Genomic DNA, 15,529 nt, shown 5'->3' with positions numbered 1-15,529 from the left:
CAACCCTGTTGATGCCTCTGGAGCCCAGGGCAGCTGGGACGGCAGTGTAGGCACATGGTCCCCGTCAGGCCCACGTCCTGGACGTGCGAGTGCTTGCTGGAGAGAGGGGTCTGTCCTGGGCTCCCTGGGCGGTCGCTCCTCAGACCCTGGCTTGGCTCTGACCAGCCTCCCTGGCTGGCCTCAGCCTCCCTGCCTGTCAGAGCCCGCGCACTGTGGGTGTTTAACCCTGAAGGTGGCCCACATTCCGCCTGCCTGGAAAACCCGCCTCTGAGCCCCGCTACCCCGGCAGCCTGAGTGCTGGGCGGGGGCCGGGCCTGCTTGCCTGCGTCGCACACGTGGTGCCCGCGCCGTGTGGGAGGGGGCTGACTGGGGGAGGCTGGAGTGTTTCTGAGCCGCGTCCTGGTGTCCCGCAAGCTGGTGAGCTGCCCCCGCGGCCCCCTCTGCCCGTCCTGGATTTTCTGGCCGGGAGCCGGGTGGGGTCGCCTGGCTCCTGTGTCCTGGGGCCCTGTCCTCCTGGGATTGGGGAGACCCCGGGTCAGGACGCCTTCTGCCCTCCACACCTTGGATCCGAGCATCCTGGAGGTGGTCCCAGTGTGCCCCCGGCCCCCATGTTGCCTGCGCAGGTAGCAGCCCTATTCATCCAGGCTTCACCTGCCCCCACCCCGGGCCCCCCGGCCAGGAGGGGTTGGCGCCCTCCCTGCGAGCCCACTGAGGTCTGCCATCCTTGGAAACACCAGTCCAGGCTGTGAAGTCGTCCAGCTGGCTTGCAGAGTTAGTCCTGTTTCGTCTCTTACCCGTTCCCCCAAGTGTCACGTCGGGGGGTGTCCTCTGAGGCCCATGTAGCTGTAGCTGGACCCCGGGCTGGTCCCTGGCATCCGTCACGCAGGTGACCTTCGGTGCACCTAGCCCGGTGCTGACCCCGAGGTCTCACCTGCTGCATGAAGGCCCCAGGGTCCTCAAGCCCGGGGCCCGGCCCTGAGCTGTTGCTCCGGGAGCCCCAGGGACACGTGGCCCCGGCTTTCCGCTCAGTGTCCGCAGCAAGGCTGCGCTTTGGCCATGTGAGTCCAGGGCCGGCGTGTCTGTGGTCCACACCCACCTGTTGGCTCGCAGACCCGACCCACCGCCCGAGGATGGTCTGTGGTGCCCACGGGCGGATCGAGTGCCCAGTACGTCAGCTTCTATTTCTGTCGCGTGCCACGCAGAACCGCTGAGAGCAGAGATAAGGACTGGGGACGTGGGCACAGGGCCAGCTTCCGCAGCCAGTGGGCCTGCGTGTGGTCTCGCTGACTCATCGTAGGAGGAGTGCATTGCCCTCCGGCCTCTTGGAGGTGCGTTTCCCTTGGGATGGCGGGATTTCCCCACGTGGTCACGGCCAGCGCTGGGTGGGAAGAGGCCTTCGGGAGGGTCTGCTGTGCCGGTGGGTCAGCGCGCTGACAGGCGGCTAGGGCAGCACCGGCCCCCCTGTGCATCCTGACACGTGTCCTGTCAGGGTCCTGCGCGCTGACTGGGGTCCCCGGGGCGGGCAGGCACTGGAGGACACAGCCTGCATGGCGCTCTGGGGCCCGCCTTCCCCAGGAGAGGGCGTGGGTCTCTGCAGAGATCCTGTCTCGTCTGTAGTACGTGGGTGCTTCCATGCTGGCTGTGCAACACAAGGCACTTGGGCCAGCTTGCACGTGGGTGATGCCAGTGGCCCCGGCGGCCTGGGCGGGGGGAGTGCTCGCGGGCAGGTCTGAGCCGGGCGTCGGGACTGCGGGTGCTGCGCTTGGAGAGCTCCGGACCCGTGGGTTCCACACACTCACTGTGAGCTGGAGAGTGTTTTCCATCCAGAACGAAAACTGTCACTTTCATGGTTCTTACCACGGGCTATTTGAAACACAGCCAGTGTTTTTGCTTGGGCGACCGAATCGAAGCGCCAGTTGAAGCGCCACAGGGGAGTGGCTTCAACAGCAGGAGTTTGTCCCTCCCCACTCTCGGCTAGAAGCGGAGATCCAGGGTTGCAGGGTTGGTTCCTCCCGAGGCCTCTCCCCTGGTATGGCGGTCAGCTGTCTTCCCCTGTTCTCACATGCTTGACCCTCTGCGCGTCTGCGTCCTGACTGCCAGTCACATGAGATTAGGGCCACCCCCGTGACCGTGTTTACCTTAATCTCTTCTTTAAAGACCGAGCTCCAAAGACAGTCACATTGTAAGGTGCTGGGGGTCACAGCTCAGCCCCTAACACCCCCCGCCTCCGCACCCCCCACTGATGGCCTTTCTGGACCCACTGACCCTGCCCCCCCGCCCCCTCCAGCAGTGATCTGGAAGCGGTGCCCAGGTGTCATCATTGCACCCGTAAAGATCCCGCGTGTATCCGCATCTCAAGGACAAGGACGTCCAGCGGCCACCGTGCAGGCGATGCCACCCTTGAAGGCACAGTCCGCTCCTTGGCACTGGGGGCGGGCGCTGGGCTCAGCCAGCAGGTGCCCTGGTGCTGGCTCTGGGCTGCGTCTGCACGGCCCGCACCCGCACACACACGCTGATCAGAGGGTTTGGTTTTTCCCTGCTCTTGTTTGGGGTGTCTGTGTCTGCTGCTGTGTCCTGTCTTCCATATCTTCTGGAAGCCGGTGGCCTGACCTAGAGCTGGAGGGCTTCCATTTCTGTCAGGCTTTCAGGCTGGTCTGCCTTTGAGCAGGACCCTTGGCCATGTGGCTGTCCCTGGAGGGAGGGCTCTGGACGCATGTGCCAGCCCCTCGTGGGCACGCCCTGCCCACCCCTCAGCTGGTGCCACAATAAGAAATGAGTCTCCTAGAGTCACCCAAAGGCAGTTGGTGAGACTGGGGCACATGTGTGTGGATGTGGGCCTGTGCCTGTGTGGTTCCCCCCACACATGTACTGTTCCTGTGTACCTGTGGCTCCACCTGCATGGGGCTCTGGGTCCTTTTGGTGGGAAGCGGAGCCCCGGGCCTGGACAGGTCACCACCGGGACCTGCTGTGCTGGGACTCACAGCAAAGCGTGCTGGCTGAGAGCGGGTGGTGCGCCTGCTGCTCTGGGTTAAACGACTGACTGACCACACGGACGTGCTGGGAACATGCACGCACAAGTCTGTTCTTGTTGAGCCCATTTTGTTTTGTTTTGTTTTTAACACCAAAACCATTTTTTGTCGGGGTGTAGCCACTTAACCGTGTTGTTCAGGCGAACGGTGAAGGGACTCAGCCATACGTATCCATGCATCCATCCTCCCCCAAGTCCCGCTCCCACCCAAGCTGGCACATAACGTTGAGCAGAGTTCCATGTGCTTGCAGTAGGTCTCTGTTGGTGATGCGTTTTAAATACAGCAGCACGGACATGACGTTGGGACAGTTTCTCCTGAGCAGCCTCTGATAGTTCCCACTAAGTAGCTCAGCCCAGACCCTGAGCACCTCCCTCGTGTGGCCCTCAGAAAGGGTGACCACACAGTCGACCTGCCACTTTGAGGATAGTGGGCTCCTGATGATGGCAGCGGGGCAAGACTGTGGGCTGCGCCTTAGGAGGGAGGCTGATCCCAGCTTCTCAGGAAGCCAGGCGGTCCTGCATCTGTGGGCTCCTGAGGTGCCCGCCTCCTCCAGGCAATCTTCACAGCCCAGCGAGCTTCCTGCCCGCTCGACTCTCCACGGAGACCGGGCAGGTCTGCACCTCAGGCCACGTTCCCTCTGCACCTGCCTGTCCTCCTCTGTGGGTGGGGGCTGTGTGGTCACTCACACGTCCTCTTCCTGCTGGCTACAGAGCTCAGACGCCAGGCCCGTGTCTCCTTAGGCACACAGAGTGGGCGCAGGGTGCATTCTCCGGGGGGCAGACATGGTCACGTGTCACGTCCATGGGAGTGATCGGTGAGCCCTGTTGCATTCAGGACACTGTCTGCTCATTAACCAGCAACTTCAGCAGTGGCGCTTGTCCCAGCTTTGGGGCTGCCCCTCCAGGCCTGGTCATCACCCTCTGTTGGTCCAGATGGACTGGGGTGCTGCCTCCGAGCCCCTTTCAGCCTCAGTCCTCAAAGGCCTGAACTGTGTCGTTCCTCTCTGTCCCTTGGATGAGCAGCCGTCCTGGGTGTGGCTGCACCATCTGCGCGTGTCGCTGTGCGCCGTGAGCGCGCTGAGCGTGATGGCCCCCGCAGCCCCGTCCACCGCCGCCGTCTGCTCGCGCTCTGGCATAGGCAGCAGCTTGAGGGTCCGTTTGTGGGGACATACAGGGGGCTCTCCAGGGACCCAACCGTCTGCACCCTGGAGGGGCTGGCCGCACAGGTCGGAGGAGGAGAAGGTTCGCGGGAGGAGAAGGTTCGCAGCACAGTCCCTGGCGGGCCCTGGACTATCTCCTGGACAGGCAGCCCGAGAGGCGGGGCCAGTGGCCGAGGAGGCGGGGCCAGGCAGCCCGGGAGGCGGGGCCAGGCAGCCCGAGAGGTGGGGCCAGTGATCAAGAGGCGGGGACAGTGGCCGAGGAGGCGGGGCCAGGCAGCCCGAGAGGCGGGGCCAGTGGCCGAGGAGGCGAGGCCAGGCAGCCCGAGAGGCGGGGCCAGTGGCTGAGGAAGCAGGGCGTCTGTCTGCCTTCTATTTCTCTGCAGCGAAGTTACAAGATAATAGCAAGGGTGCAAAAGGATATAATATTTAACCTAAATTTTAACGGGAAAGAAAGGCTATGTTTTTAAAACTAGTGGGGTTGAATTTAAGTACTTATAGAAAGTGGCGTTCTCTGTGTGAATTGGGGGAGATAAGGTATTTCTGAAAATAATGCTCCAGGCTCTTCCCTCAAGAAGTTAGAACAGCAGAGTAAACACGAGTGGAAGAGAGAGGCGCCTGTGAGATCCAGAGTTCATACGGCTGAATGGTCACAGCAGAGACGAGGGACAAGCTGCACGGGTGGTTCTGTGAGCAGGTTACTAGAGGAGGGGCGAGTGTGTCCTCTCAGCCTGAAACGTCTTAGAAGCACAAATCACGCGAACCACACACCGGGGATCAGGGCAGGGCTCGTGTAACTCCAGGGCAGCGGCTTCACACGATGACCCTGACGGTGAATGACGGGAAATCCAGTGGGAAGACACCTGCCAAGGACCCGCAGAAACTTCCTCCCAGGTGAAAACGCTGAAATGACTCCAGAAAGTGGGAAATCCAGGTACACAGTTTGAAAACACGGGAGCAGCCATCAGAAAGCTCCGTAGGAATTCCCCCAACAAGGTGGGCTGGTGTCTGGCATGGTGTCCTGGCTGCAGGACTCCCCTGAGGACGGCGGGGTGGAGGCGGTGGCCAGGCTGGCCTTCCAAAGGTGTGTCTACAGACAGACTCAGCGAGGCCTTCAGAGCGGTGCTTCCCACTGCTGGAACTGAGGCTGTGACACAAAACCCGTGAGTCATGAGGACAGGGTGGCCGACGAGCACATCACCACCCCGCAGGACACGGGGATGCTGTGTGGCAACGTGCACCCCGTCATGGTGACCCCAGAACAGGACCCTTAGAAATGCAGGATGGGGGGGCACCTTCCCGCTGACATGGTCCTGGACCGGGACACACCCCCTACTTAATAGGAAGCGTGCCATGACAGAGCTGGGGTCACCGCCCCTGTTCCACCTTGTGCTAAAACTGGAGGTTCGTCCGGGGGACCCCAGCTCCTGAAGGGCAAGGGAGGAGAAGCAGTTCAAAGTCGCTGTGGTTACCGAGTACAAGTTACCATGTGCAAGTTACTGTGCTTGCTTTGTTGTTATGAACAGAGAGCGGGGAGGTGAGGAGGTAAAGTGAAAAGGCCATTAATCTTGCAGACATCTCCTGGAAGGGCCAGTCATGGGGAGGGCTAGGTTAATTCCTTCCTTCCTGTAGCCTTCCACAGGTGGGCAGGGTTCCGCGAGTCAGGCCCTTATGTGTGGACAGAATCCTTTTAGTGAAAAAGCAACAGGAAGCAAAGGTTAAAATAATAAAACAGACCCAACGGGGTGTCAGGATTGGCTCCCATAACAGCAGCATGTGGAGATGGCCCACACCGGCTGCAGATAGTATAGGCCACTTGTGGCTGTTGGGCACCGGAACATGGCGTGTGATTGAGATGCGCTGTGTCTGGATCCCCGGACATGACGGGAGAGAAAGTAAAGTGGCTCGTGCACACTTTGTCCTGAGTGCCTGCTCAGATGATGGAATTTCAGGGGTGTTGGCTTAAATTAACTGTGTTTTGAACTGATTTCATCACCTTTGTGTTTTTAAACGCGGCTGCAAGAGAAAGTAAAATGACACAGGTGGCTTGTATTGTATTCCTGCCGGGAAGCTCTGGCCTTGATGGAGACCCCAGGGATCAGGGAAGGTGGCAGAGACCAGTGGGGGCGCGGCAGTGAGCAGCTCAGACTTAGATCTCTTCCTGCCTCTTCTGTCTCTTGTGTGCCAAACCCACATATCTCATGTGTATATTCTTGTAAATCATCAAAAACTGCACCTGTTGCTCATGAGGCTCATCACTCCGCCCCCTCCCCATTTTCTAATCAGGCCCCCTGAAATCAAGTTCATCACAAAACTCACTGGTCCTGAGCATCCCCTTCCCCTCGCCACGTGGATCCAGAGCGTCTTTTGTGCAGAAGTGCAGGACCTCCCGCACGGCTGCCCATCCACTCGGCCCTTCCTGACTCGGCTTCCACTGACCCCGTGTCCACCCTCACTGCTCCCCCCAGGCTTGTGGCTGTCCCCCTCACCTGCAGAGCCTCCCCTCCCCACAAGCCCCAGCCAGCCTTTCCTGTGTCCTCTGGACCAGACCTGTGGCTTTGGACGCCCCATCCCTGCTGGGCCTTCCTCCCATCCCTGACTTCTTGGGGCTGGAAAGTCCCTGGGTCCCCATCTCCTTGCGGTCCAAGCCCTCTTCTGGCGGCTCTGTGCCTCCTATGGCATGTAAATGTGCCCATGTTGGGGTGCTGAGAGCAGGGTCTCCGGCGGGCTGTCTGCTGGGATGGGCGGGGCTGTGTGCTGCGATGGACGGGCCGGGAGTGGGTGGGCTGTGTGCTGCGATGGGCGGGGGCCGGGAGTGGGTGGGCTGTCTGCTGGGAGTGGGCGGGGCTGTGTGCTGCGATGGGCGGGGCCGGGAGTGGGCGGGCTGTGTGCTGCGATGGGCGGGGCCGTCTGCTGGGAATAGGTGGGGCTGGGAGTCCGCGGGTGCCCATCTCCAGGTTGGCAGGCAGCTGGGGCAGGGCGGGCCTGGCTTGAGGCAGCTCCCCGAATGACCATGCCCTGTCCGCAGGTCGCCGTCTTGACGCTGACGCTCTTCCCTGTCCGACTGCTGGTCGCCCTCCTCATGATGCTGCTCGCCTGGCCCCTGGCGCTCGTGTCTTCGCTGGGACCCGCGGGGCAGGAACCGGAGCAGCCGCCAGCGTTGTGGCGGAGGTGAGTCCGAGTGTGCGGGGGCCCCGGGGCGGTGGGGGATGTCGCAGGGCCGTTTCTCCGTGGCTCAGTCCTCTTCCCCTTCCCAGCACAGGCCACCTTCCCCCGCTGCGCCCCTGCCGCCCCTGCCGCTCCCACTCAGAGGCTCCTTCCAGGACTCCGCGAGCCACTTAACCGCTGTGCAGTGTCCTGGGCACAGGCTCCCGCGTGTTTCCCTGCCCACAGCCCTCGAGGCCGCGTGTGGGCTTGCTGCCCCGGGTCTGCTCTCTGCTTTTACACCATGGACGGTGGTAAACCACGGCTTCATGTAGATGGACGTATAAATGCAGCTTAACTAAAGCTCCCACTGGAATCTGGCAAAACGAAGTCACAGCCTTTTCTTGTGTTAAATACCTAAGGCTGTTCCTTAACTCTCTTTGCTGGGCTTCCCTGGGAGTTCCCTGCCTGCAGTGTCTGAGCCACAGGTTTGATCCCTGGGTGGGGAAGATCCCCGGAGGAGGAAATGGCAACCCACTCCAGTATCCTTGCCTGGAGAATCCCGTGGACAGAGGAGCCTGGTGGACTACAGTCCATGGGGTCACAGAGTGGGACAGAGCGAACACATGCAAAAGCTGTTCCTTAACTCTTCGCTGTTAGTGAAGGGAAACAAGCCAGTGGAAGGATTTTCCTGGGTGTTTTCAGTGTCTTAAAAGACACTGTTCCTGTTAAAACCAAGGTGTTCACAACCTGCTGTGTCTATATCTCTGATCCATCCTGAGGGCCCTGGGATGGTTTATTCAAAACAGAAATGTTATTAGTTTTATCATTAGTTAATAATAAAAATGTTACTAGTTTAGACGAGCCCACAGCCCAAATGTGCCGCCACCCGTTCTGTGAATAAGGTTTTACTGGGGCTCAGTGCTGCCCACTCATTTCTGCAGCAGCCCAGGCTGCTGCCGTGCAGTGAGGGTTCCTGTGGCCGAGGCCAAGGGCCCACACAGCTTCAGGTGCCTGCTGCCCCGCCCCTAAGATTTACAGACCAGCTCAAGGCTCTCCTCTCTCTCCCGCTGTCTGATGATGCCCTAAGAGGCTGCGATACTGGCATCTCTCCTGGGCCTTAGTTCTCCGCTGCCCACGCACCGTGGTCAGAGCAGCAGTTACCACGTGCAGGGCAGAGATAGCCGGTTGCTAGTCCAGGGTTTTCTGAGCCATGGATGAGCACCGCGCCTGGGGGACCCCTCACCCCCCTCACGGCATTTCTCGTCCGCAGACCGTCCCCAGTTTCTAGTGAACCATGGTCATTCTTCCTCCCTCGAAAACGGAGGCACGTGTGGCCGGCTCCACATGTGTGTCCCAGCACATCTGGGCCTTGGAGCCTGCCTGGTGTCACGGAGCTCTCCAGAATGAATGAGCGGGTCCGTGAGTGAGCGAGCGAGGGCGAACGAGAGCGAACCAGATGGAGCCAGGCTTTCTAATCTCTTTGGAAATCATACTTTACCTTCAGAGTTTTTTTAAACTAAAATATCAGGGAGTAGGGAGTGAAAGTCACTCAGTCGTGTCTGACTCTTTGTGACCCCATGGACTACACAGTCCATGGAATTCTCCAGGGCAGAATACTGGAGTGGGTAGCCTTTCCCTTCTCCAAGGGAGCTTCCCAACCCAGGGATTGAACCCAGGTGAATTTGGTACCAAATGTATAGTCAAGGAAAATAAATCCAGGCCAAAAAGGAATCAGAATTTCAGTTTCTCTGGATTGAAAACCTACAAAAACCAGAGATTTTGTAGTTTTTACCCAGAAGGAGTGATTTGTTAAAAGTATCTTTATTCCCTGTTTCCTTCCTCCACCCGGGCTGGGCCCCTTTCCCTCCTGTTCTCACCTTGCAGGGCCTCCGAGCCTGTCTTTTCACATAGATGACTTGGGGCTCCTTGCATTTCCCTGTTCTGACTCCCTGTGGCTTTTCTTGTCTGCAGTGATGCACTTGATCTCATCAGGTGATAAGTGGACCACAGCCAAGATTAGTTCCAGCAGCCCACTTCACAGAAGCATCATGTGTGTGTGTGTGTGTGAGTGTGTGTGAGAGAGACAGGCCCATGATGTGCCCCATGTGCAGAGACATAGAGTGGTTTCACGGGAGGTCTGGGTGTTCATGTCCACAGAGACTGAGCGTCGTTCTGAGTGTATGCCTGTGTGTTTGCATGTGTGTGCACGAGTGTGTACAAATGCGTGTTTGTATGCGTGTGTGCATTTGCATACACGTGTTTGTGTACTGGCATGTACCCCAGCAGCATGCACACTCACCGTGTGTGGCTCTTCTACCGTGGCCTCCATCGCCCAGGGAAGGAGTCAGGTGCTCTGGGCCTGTTGGGGTCAGAACCCAGCCCTGAGGGGCGCCAGGCGGCCAGCAGATCTGGGGCCCCGGCTGGGCGAGGGTGGCGGTCAGGGTCACCATGGGCTTCCGTCACACGTAGCTTCTTGAGGTCACCTGCATATCCGCCTGCTGTGGGAAGTCTGACCTATCCTTCCTGTATTGACTTTTTCCGTTTTATGGAATTCCCAGTTTTATGTTGCCTTTTACCAAAAGAATGATGAGCCCTGAGCGTAGCCTCAAAATTCTCTGTCCCCAAGGTCCCGTGGCTGCGGCCTGGGGGTCGCTGCCCCCCCGGGACTCGGGGACCTGACCCCAGCTGGTGCGTGTCCCTCTGCTGCTCTCTCAGGCGTGGCCTGCATTCCCTGGGCCTGTTTTCTTTTTGTTTGTTTGTTTTTTATCCAAGATTTTCTGGAGTATCGGATTCTCATCTCAGAAAGAAGATGCGCGAAGGAGCTCATTCCCTATTTGTGTCTGGAACTGTCTTTATTCTGCTCTGTGTGTTGGTGGGTGTTGAGTTAGGTGTAGAACTGACTCAGTGCTTTCGTGACACCCTGCTGACTACCTGCAGCTTAGATGCTGGAAGCCCACGTGTTCCTCTCTGGAAAGTTTCGAAGTCTCTGTTGTTGGAAATTTGGAAACTTTTGAAAGGAGATTGCATGAATCTTTTTTTTTTCCCCTTAACAAAGTGCATTCTGGTCAGCACCTTGACGTGGTGCTGGGAGTCTGTGCCTGCCTTCAATCTGAGAAGCTGTTCTCTTTGTGTCTTATAGTTCTGTCCTGGCTTTTTCTGGCATGTTCTGGGAAGTTCCCTCTCCATTTTCCAGCCTTTCTGGGGAGCTGGCGTTTCTGCAGGAAACATTGGAGTCTCACACATGCTTTGTCTTTCTTGTCCTCTGGATGATTTCAGAGCACCCTGGCTCCATAATGCAGACTCTTCTGATGCCTGCCCTGGACCTTCCTCTTCCACCCACACATCCGAGTCTAAGGTGTCTCCCTGTGTGAGGAAGGGAGGATGGCGGAGGCCAGGGCGGGTCCCTGCCCTTGTAGATCTGCCCCCTGGCCCCATCCCCAGAATGGCTCTGCGTCTCCAGTGTGAACGGTGCCCCTGCCTCAGGAACGGGGTGCTGGCACCAGCTGGGGTCGGCGTTGCCCCTGACAGGGCATGGGCGGCAAGGTGCCGTCCCCGACGGCCACGCTTCTGTTGCAGGGTCGTGGACGTGCTGCTCAAGGCCATCATGCGCACCATGTGGTTCGCGGGCGGCTTCCACCATGTGGCCGTGAAGGGGCGGCGGGCACTGCCCACCGAGGCCGCCATCCTCGCCCTGGCTCCACACTCCTCCTACTTCGACGCCATCCCTGTCACCATGACGATGTCTTCCGTCGTGATGAAGGCGGAGAGCAGAGACATCCCCATATGGGGAAGTGAGTGAGCCCCCCATCCTGCTGGGGGAGTGAGCCCCCATCCTCCTGGAAGAATGACCCCCATCCTGCTGGGAGAGAGTGACCCCCATCCCACTGGGGTAGTGAGCCCCATCCTGCTGGGAGAGGGAGCCCCATCCCACTGGGAGAGTGACCCCCGCATCCTACTGGGAGAGAGTGACCCCCCATCCTGCTGGGGGACTGACCCCCATCCTGCTAGGGTAGTGAGCCCCATCCCACTGGGAGAAAACCCCCCCATCCCGCTGGGGGAGTGACCCCCATCCTGCTGGTGGAGTGAGCCCCATCCCACTGGGAGAGTGACCCCCGCATCTTACTGGGAGAGAGTGACCCCCCATCCCGCTGGGGGAGTGACCCCCATCCTGCTGGGGGAGTGAGCCCCACCCCCCGTCCTTCAGGGAGTGAGCCCCTCATCCTTGTGGCAGTGATCAGTGCCCCCCATCCTGCAGGGAGTCAGTGAGCCCCACCCCCTCAATCCTGCTGCGAGACTGCCCCCCACCCTGGTGGGAGTGCTGAGCTCCCCCTCCCTGTCCTGGGGGCACTGACACCCGCCCTGCTGGCTGGTCGTCATGTGACGACAGACACGTCTGCACAGGTCCCACCCCCGTGAGCTAGGCCCTGGACCTTGACCTCTGTGGTATGAATTCTGATATTACTGTGGTTCTCATTTTTTATTAGCACACAAGTACCCTCAACCGTGAGATGTTAAAGCACTCCTTCAAGCTCTACCAGAGCGTGCTGCCCTTGGCTCACAGAAGCGCTGGAAGCTGGGGCTAGCTCGGTGCTGGGGGTAGTTGCTGGGCTGTACCAGTCGGTGGGCTCACTGCCTCATCCTTCTGGGTGGTTCCACCAGACCTCCCTTTCTCCTCATGGCCCTTTAGGCAGCGTCAGGAATAATCAGTGAGGAAGGATGAAATAGTTTCAATTGCATGAAAAAGCAAACTGTTTCAAGACACGTGACAAAATATCACTGAGATCCAGTTAGATTTTTTGAGTGCCATGGACCCAACTAGGTAGAATTTTATTCTTTTTAAAAATGTTTTCTTTTCAGTTTTGTAAGAGCTCCAGGAAATAAAGGCCATGAAACATTATTGTTTACAAATAGCAAAAATACTCGGAAAAGCAGCTCACAGCCCATCTTGGGCCCCATGAGGGGTGGCCCTAGGGGAGCAGGTGGAAACCAACTACTGTGGCCTCACCAGCCTGGGAAGGTAACCGACTTCCACGGCCTCCACTTGCCGTCAGGTCAGAGTGTCTCTCCTGAGAAATACTTCCCACCTTTAAATCCTTATTCAGGGACCAGCGTGTTGGTGGTCGCCATCAGCTTCGGTCGTTGGAGTCCTGAGTGCGCTCCTGCCCACACACACACACGCACACTCTCTCACACACTCACACACACACACACACACATTCTCACACTCACAGTCACAAACACACTCTCACACACACACACACACACATTCTCACAGTCACAAACACACTCTCACACATTCTCACACACACACACACACACTCACACACACATTCTCACAGTCACAGTCACACACTTTCACACATTCTCACACACACTCACACACACATTCTCACAGTCACAAACACACACACACACTCTCACAGTCACACTCACACATTCTCACACACACTCACACACACACACACATTCTCACACTCACAGTCACAAACACACTCACACATCTCACACACTCACACACACACTCACACACACACTCACACACACACACTCACACATTCTCACACACACATTCTCACACACTCACATATACACTCACACACACACATACAGTCACACACACATTCTCACAGTCACAAACACACACACACACTCTCACACACATTCTCACACACACGTTCTCACACACACGTTCTCACACAGTCACACACACACACTCACACATTCTCACACACACACATTCTCACACACTCACACACACACTCACACACACACACACTCACACATTCTCACACACACACATTCTCACACACTCACATATACACTCACACACACACACATACAGTTACACAAACACTCTCACACTCACAGTCACACACACACACAAACACGTTCTCACACACACACACACATACAGTCACACACTCACACAGTCTCACACACAGTCACACACACACACACGCTCACACACATACACTCACACACACACACATACAGTTACACAAACACTCTCACACACACACTCACACACACACACTCACACATTCTCACACATTCTCACACACTCACATATACACTCACACACATACAGTCACACACATTCTCACACTCACAGTCACAAACACACACACACACTCACACACACATTCTCACACACACGTTCTCACACACACGTTCTCACACAGTCACACTCACACATTCTCACAGTCACATACACTCACACATTCTCACACACACTCTCACACACACACACTCACACAGTCACACTCACACATTCTCACACACACACATTCTCACACACTCACATATACACACACACACACACATACAGTTACACACTCACACTCACAGTCACACACACACACAAACACGTTCTCACACACACACACACACACATACAGTCACACACTCACACAGTCTCACACACAGTCACACACGCTCACACACATACACTCACACATACACTCACACACATACAGTTACACACTCACACACACTGTCACACTCACACTCACATTCTGACACACTCACACATACACTCACATATACACACACACACACACACTCACACAAACACTCACACTCACAGTCACACACACAGTAACACACACAAACTCACACACAGTCTCACACACAGACACTCACACACTCTCACACACACACACACACACACACTTGCTTGGGGCTAAGAATGGAGTCTATTTCTTTTGTTTTTAACCGTGCAGCTTGCAGGGTTTAGTTCCCTGACCAGGGATTGAGCCCATGTCCTCAGTGGTGAGAGCACAGAACTCTCACCTCTGGACCCCAGGGAACCCCTAAGAAGGGTCTCTGTGTCCTGGAGTGGGGACCGAGCACTGCGGAGCCTGGGGTTTAAAACGACAGAAACGTGTGTTCGCTCACCGTTCTGGGGGCCAGACTCCAAAACACAGGTCTCAGCAGGCTGGTCTCAAAGGAGAACCCATCCCAGGGCCCCCTGCGGCGTCCGCTGTCCTTGCCCTCCTGGGTGAACCTGGCTGTGGCCGTGTCCCCTCGCCCTTGTCTCCATCGTCACCTGGCCATCTGTCCTCCTCACGAGGACACCAGTCCCTGGGCAGGGCTCACCCCGTGCAGCATGCCTCATCTTGACTTTGCCACATCTGCAGAGGTCCTATTTCCCAGTGAAGTCAGCCACAGGTCCAGGGAGGTCAGCCACAGGCCCAGGGAGGTCAGCTGCGGGTCCAGAGAGATCACTCATAGGCCCAGGGAGATCAGCCACGGGTCCAGGGAGGTCAGCTATGGGCCTAGAGAGGTCAGCTGTGGACCCAGGGAGGTCAGCCACAGGTCCAGGGAGGTCAGCCACAGGTCCAGGGAGGTCAGCCGCGGGTCCAGAGAGATCACTCATAGGCCCAGGGAGATCAGCCACGGGTCCAGGGAGGTCAGCTATGGGCCCAGAGAGGTCAGCTGCGGACCCAGGGAGGTCAGCCACAGGCCCAGGGAGGTCAGCTGCGGGTCCAGAGAGATCACTCATAGGCCCAGGGAGGTCAGCCACGGATCCAGGGAGGTCAGCTATGGGCCTAGAGAGGTCAGCTGTGGACCCAGGGAGGTCAGCCACAGGTCCAGGGAGGTCAGCCGCGGGTCCAGAGAGATCACTCATAGGCCCAGGGAGATCAGCCACGGGTCCAGGGAGGTCAGCTATGGGTGCAGAGAGGTCACCACAGGCCCACGGAAGTCAGCCACAGGTCCAGGGAGGTCAGCTATGGGCCCAGAGAGGTCAGCTGCGGACCCAGGGAGGTCAGCCACAGGTCCAGGGAGGTCAGCTATGGGCCTAGAGAGGTCAGCTGCGGACCCAGGGAGGTCAGCCACAGGTCCAGGGAGGTCAGCCGCGGGTCTAGAGAGATCACCCATAGGCCCATTGAAGTCAGCCACGTGTCTAAGGAGGTCAGATATGTCAGCTGCAGACCCAGGGAGGTCAGCCACAGGCCCAGGGAGGTCAGCCGCGGGTCCAGAGAGATCACCCATAGGACCAGGGAGGTGAGCCACAGGCCCAGGGAGGTCAGCTATGGGCCCACAGAGGTCAGCTGCGGACCCAGGGAGGTCACCGCGGGCCCGGGGAGGTCGGCCACAGGTCCAGGGAGGTCACCGCGGGCCCGGGGAGGTCGGCCGTGGACCTGGGCTCTCTGGCTCTTCCTTCAGTGACGCAGGTGACCGAGGGCTCTCCAGT

At 58.0% G+C, this 15,529-nt stretch overlaps 1 protein-coding gene across 1 annotated transcript in view; it reads left to right on the top strand.

The window, feature by feature from the left end:
* LPCAT1 (lysophosphatidylcholine acyltransferase 1) overlaps positions 1–15,529 on the top strand; it is a 40,770-nt gene that overhangs the window by 8,942 nt on the left and 16,299 nt on the right. The window contains exons 2-3 of the mRNA XM_020891662.2: positions 7,214–7,356; positions 10,909–11,123. Of these exons, the coding sequence (XP_020747321.2) occupies positions 7,214–7,356; positions 10,909–11,123 (358 nt within the window). The remainder of the gene's footprint in view (positions 1–7,213; positions 7,357–10,908; positions 11,124–15,529) is intronic.

Source organism: Odocoileus virginianus, chromosome 14 (assembly GCF_023699985.2).
Source record: "Odocoileus virginianus isolate 20LAN1187 ecotype Illinois chromosome 14, Ovbor_1.2, whole genome shotgun sequence".
In the NCBI taxonomy this organism is placed as follows: domain Eukaryota; kingdom Metazoa; phylum Chordata; class Mammalia; order Artiodactyla; family Cervidae; genus Odocoileus; species Odocoileus virginianus.
This window is presented reverse-complemented; position numbering and strand designations above follow the sequence as displayed.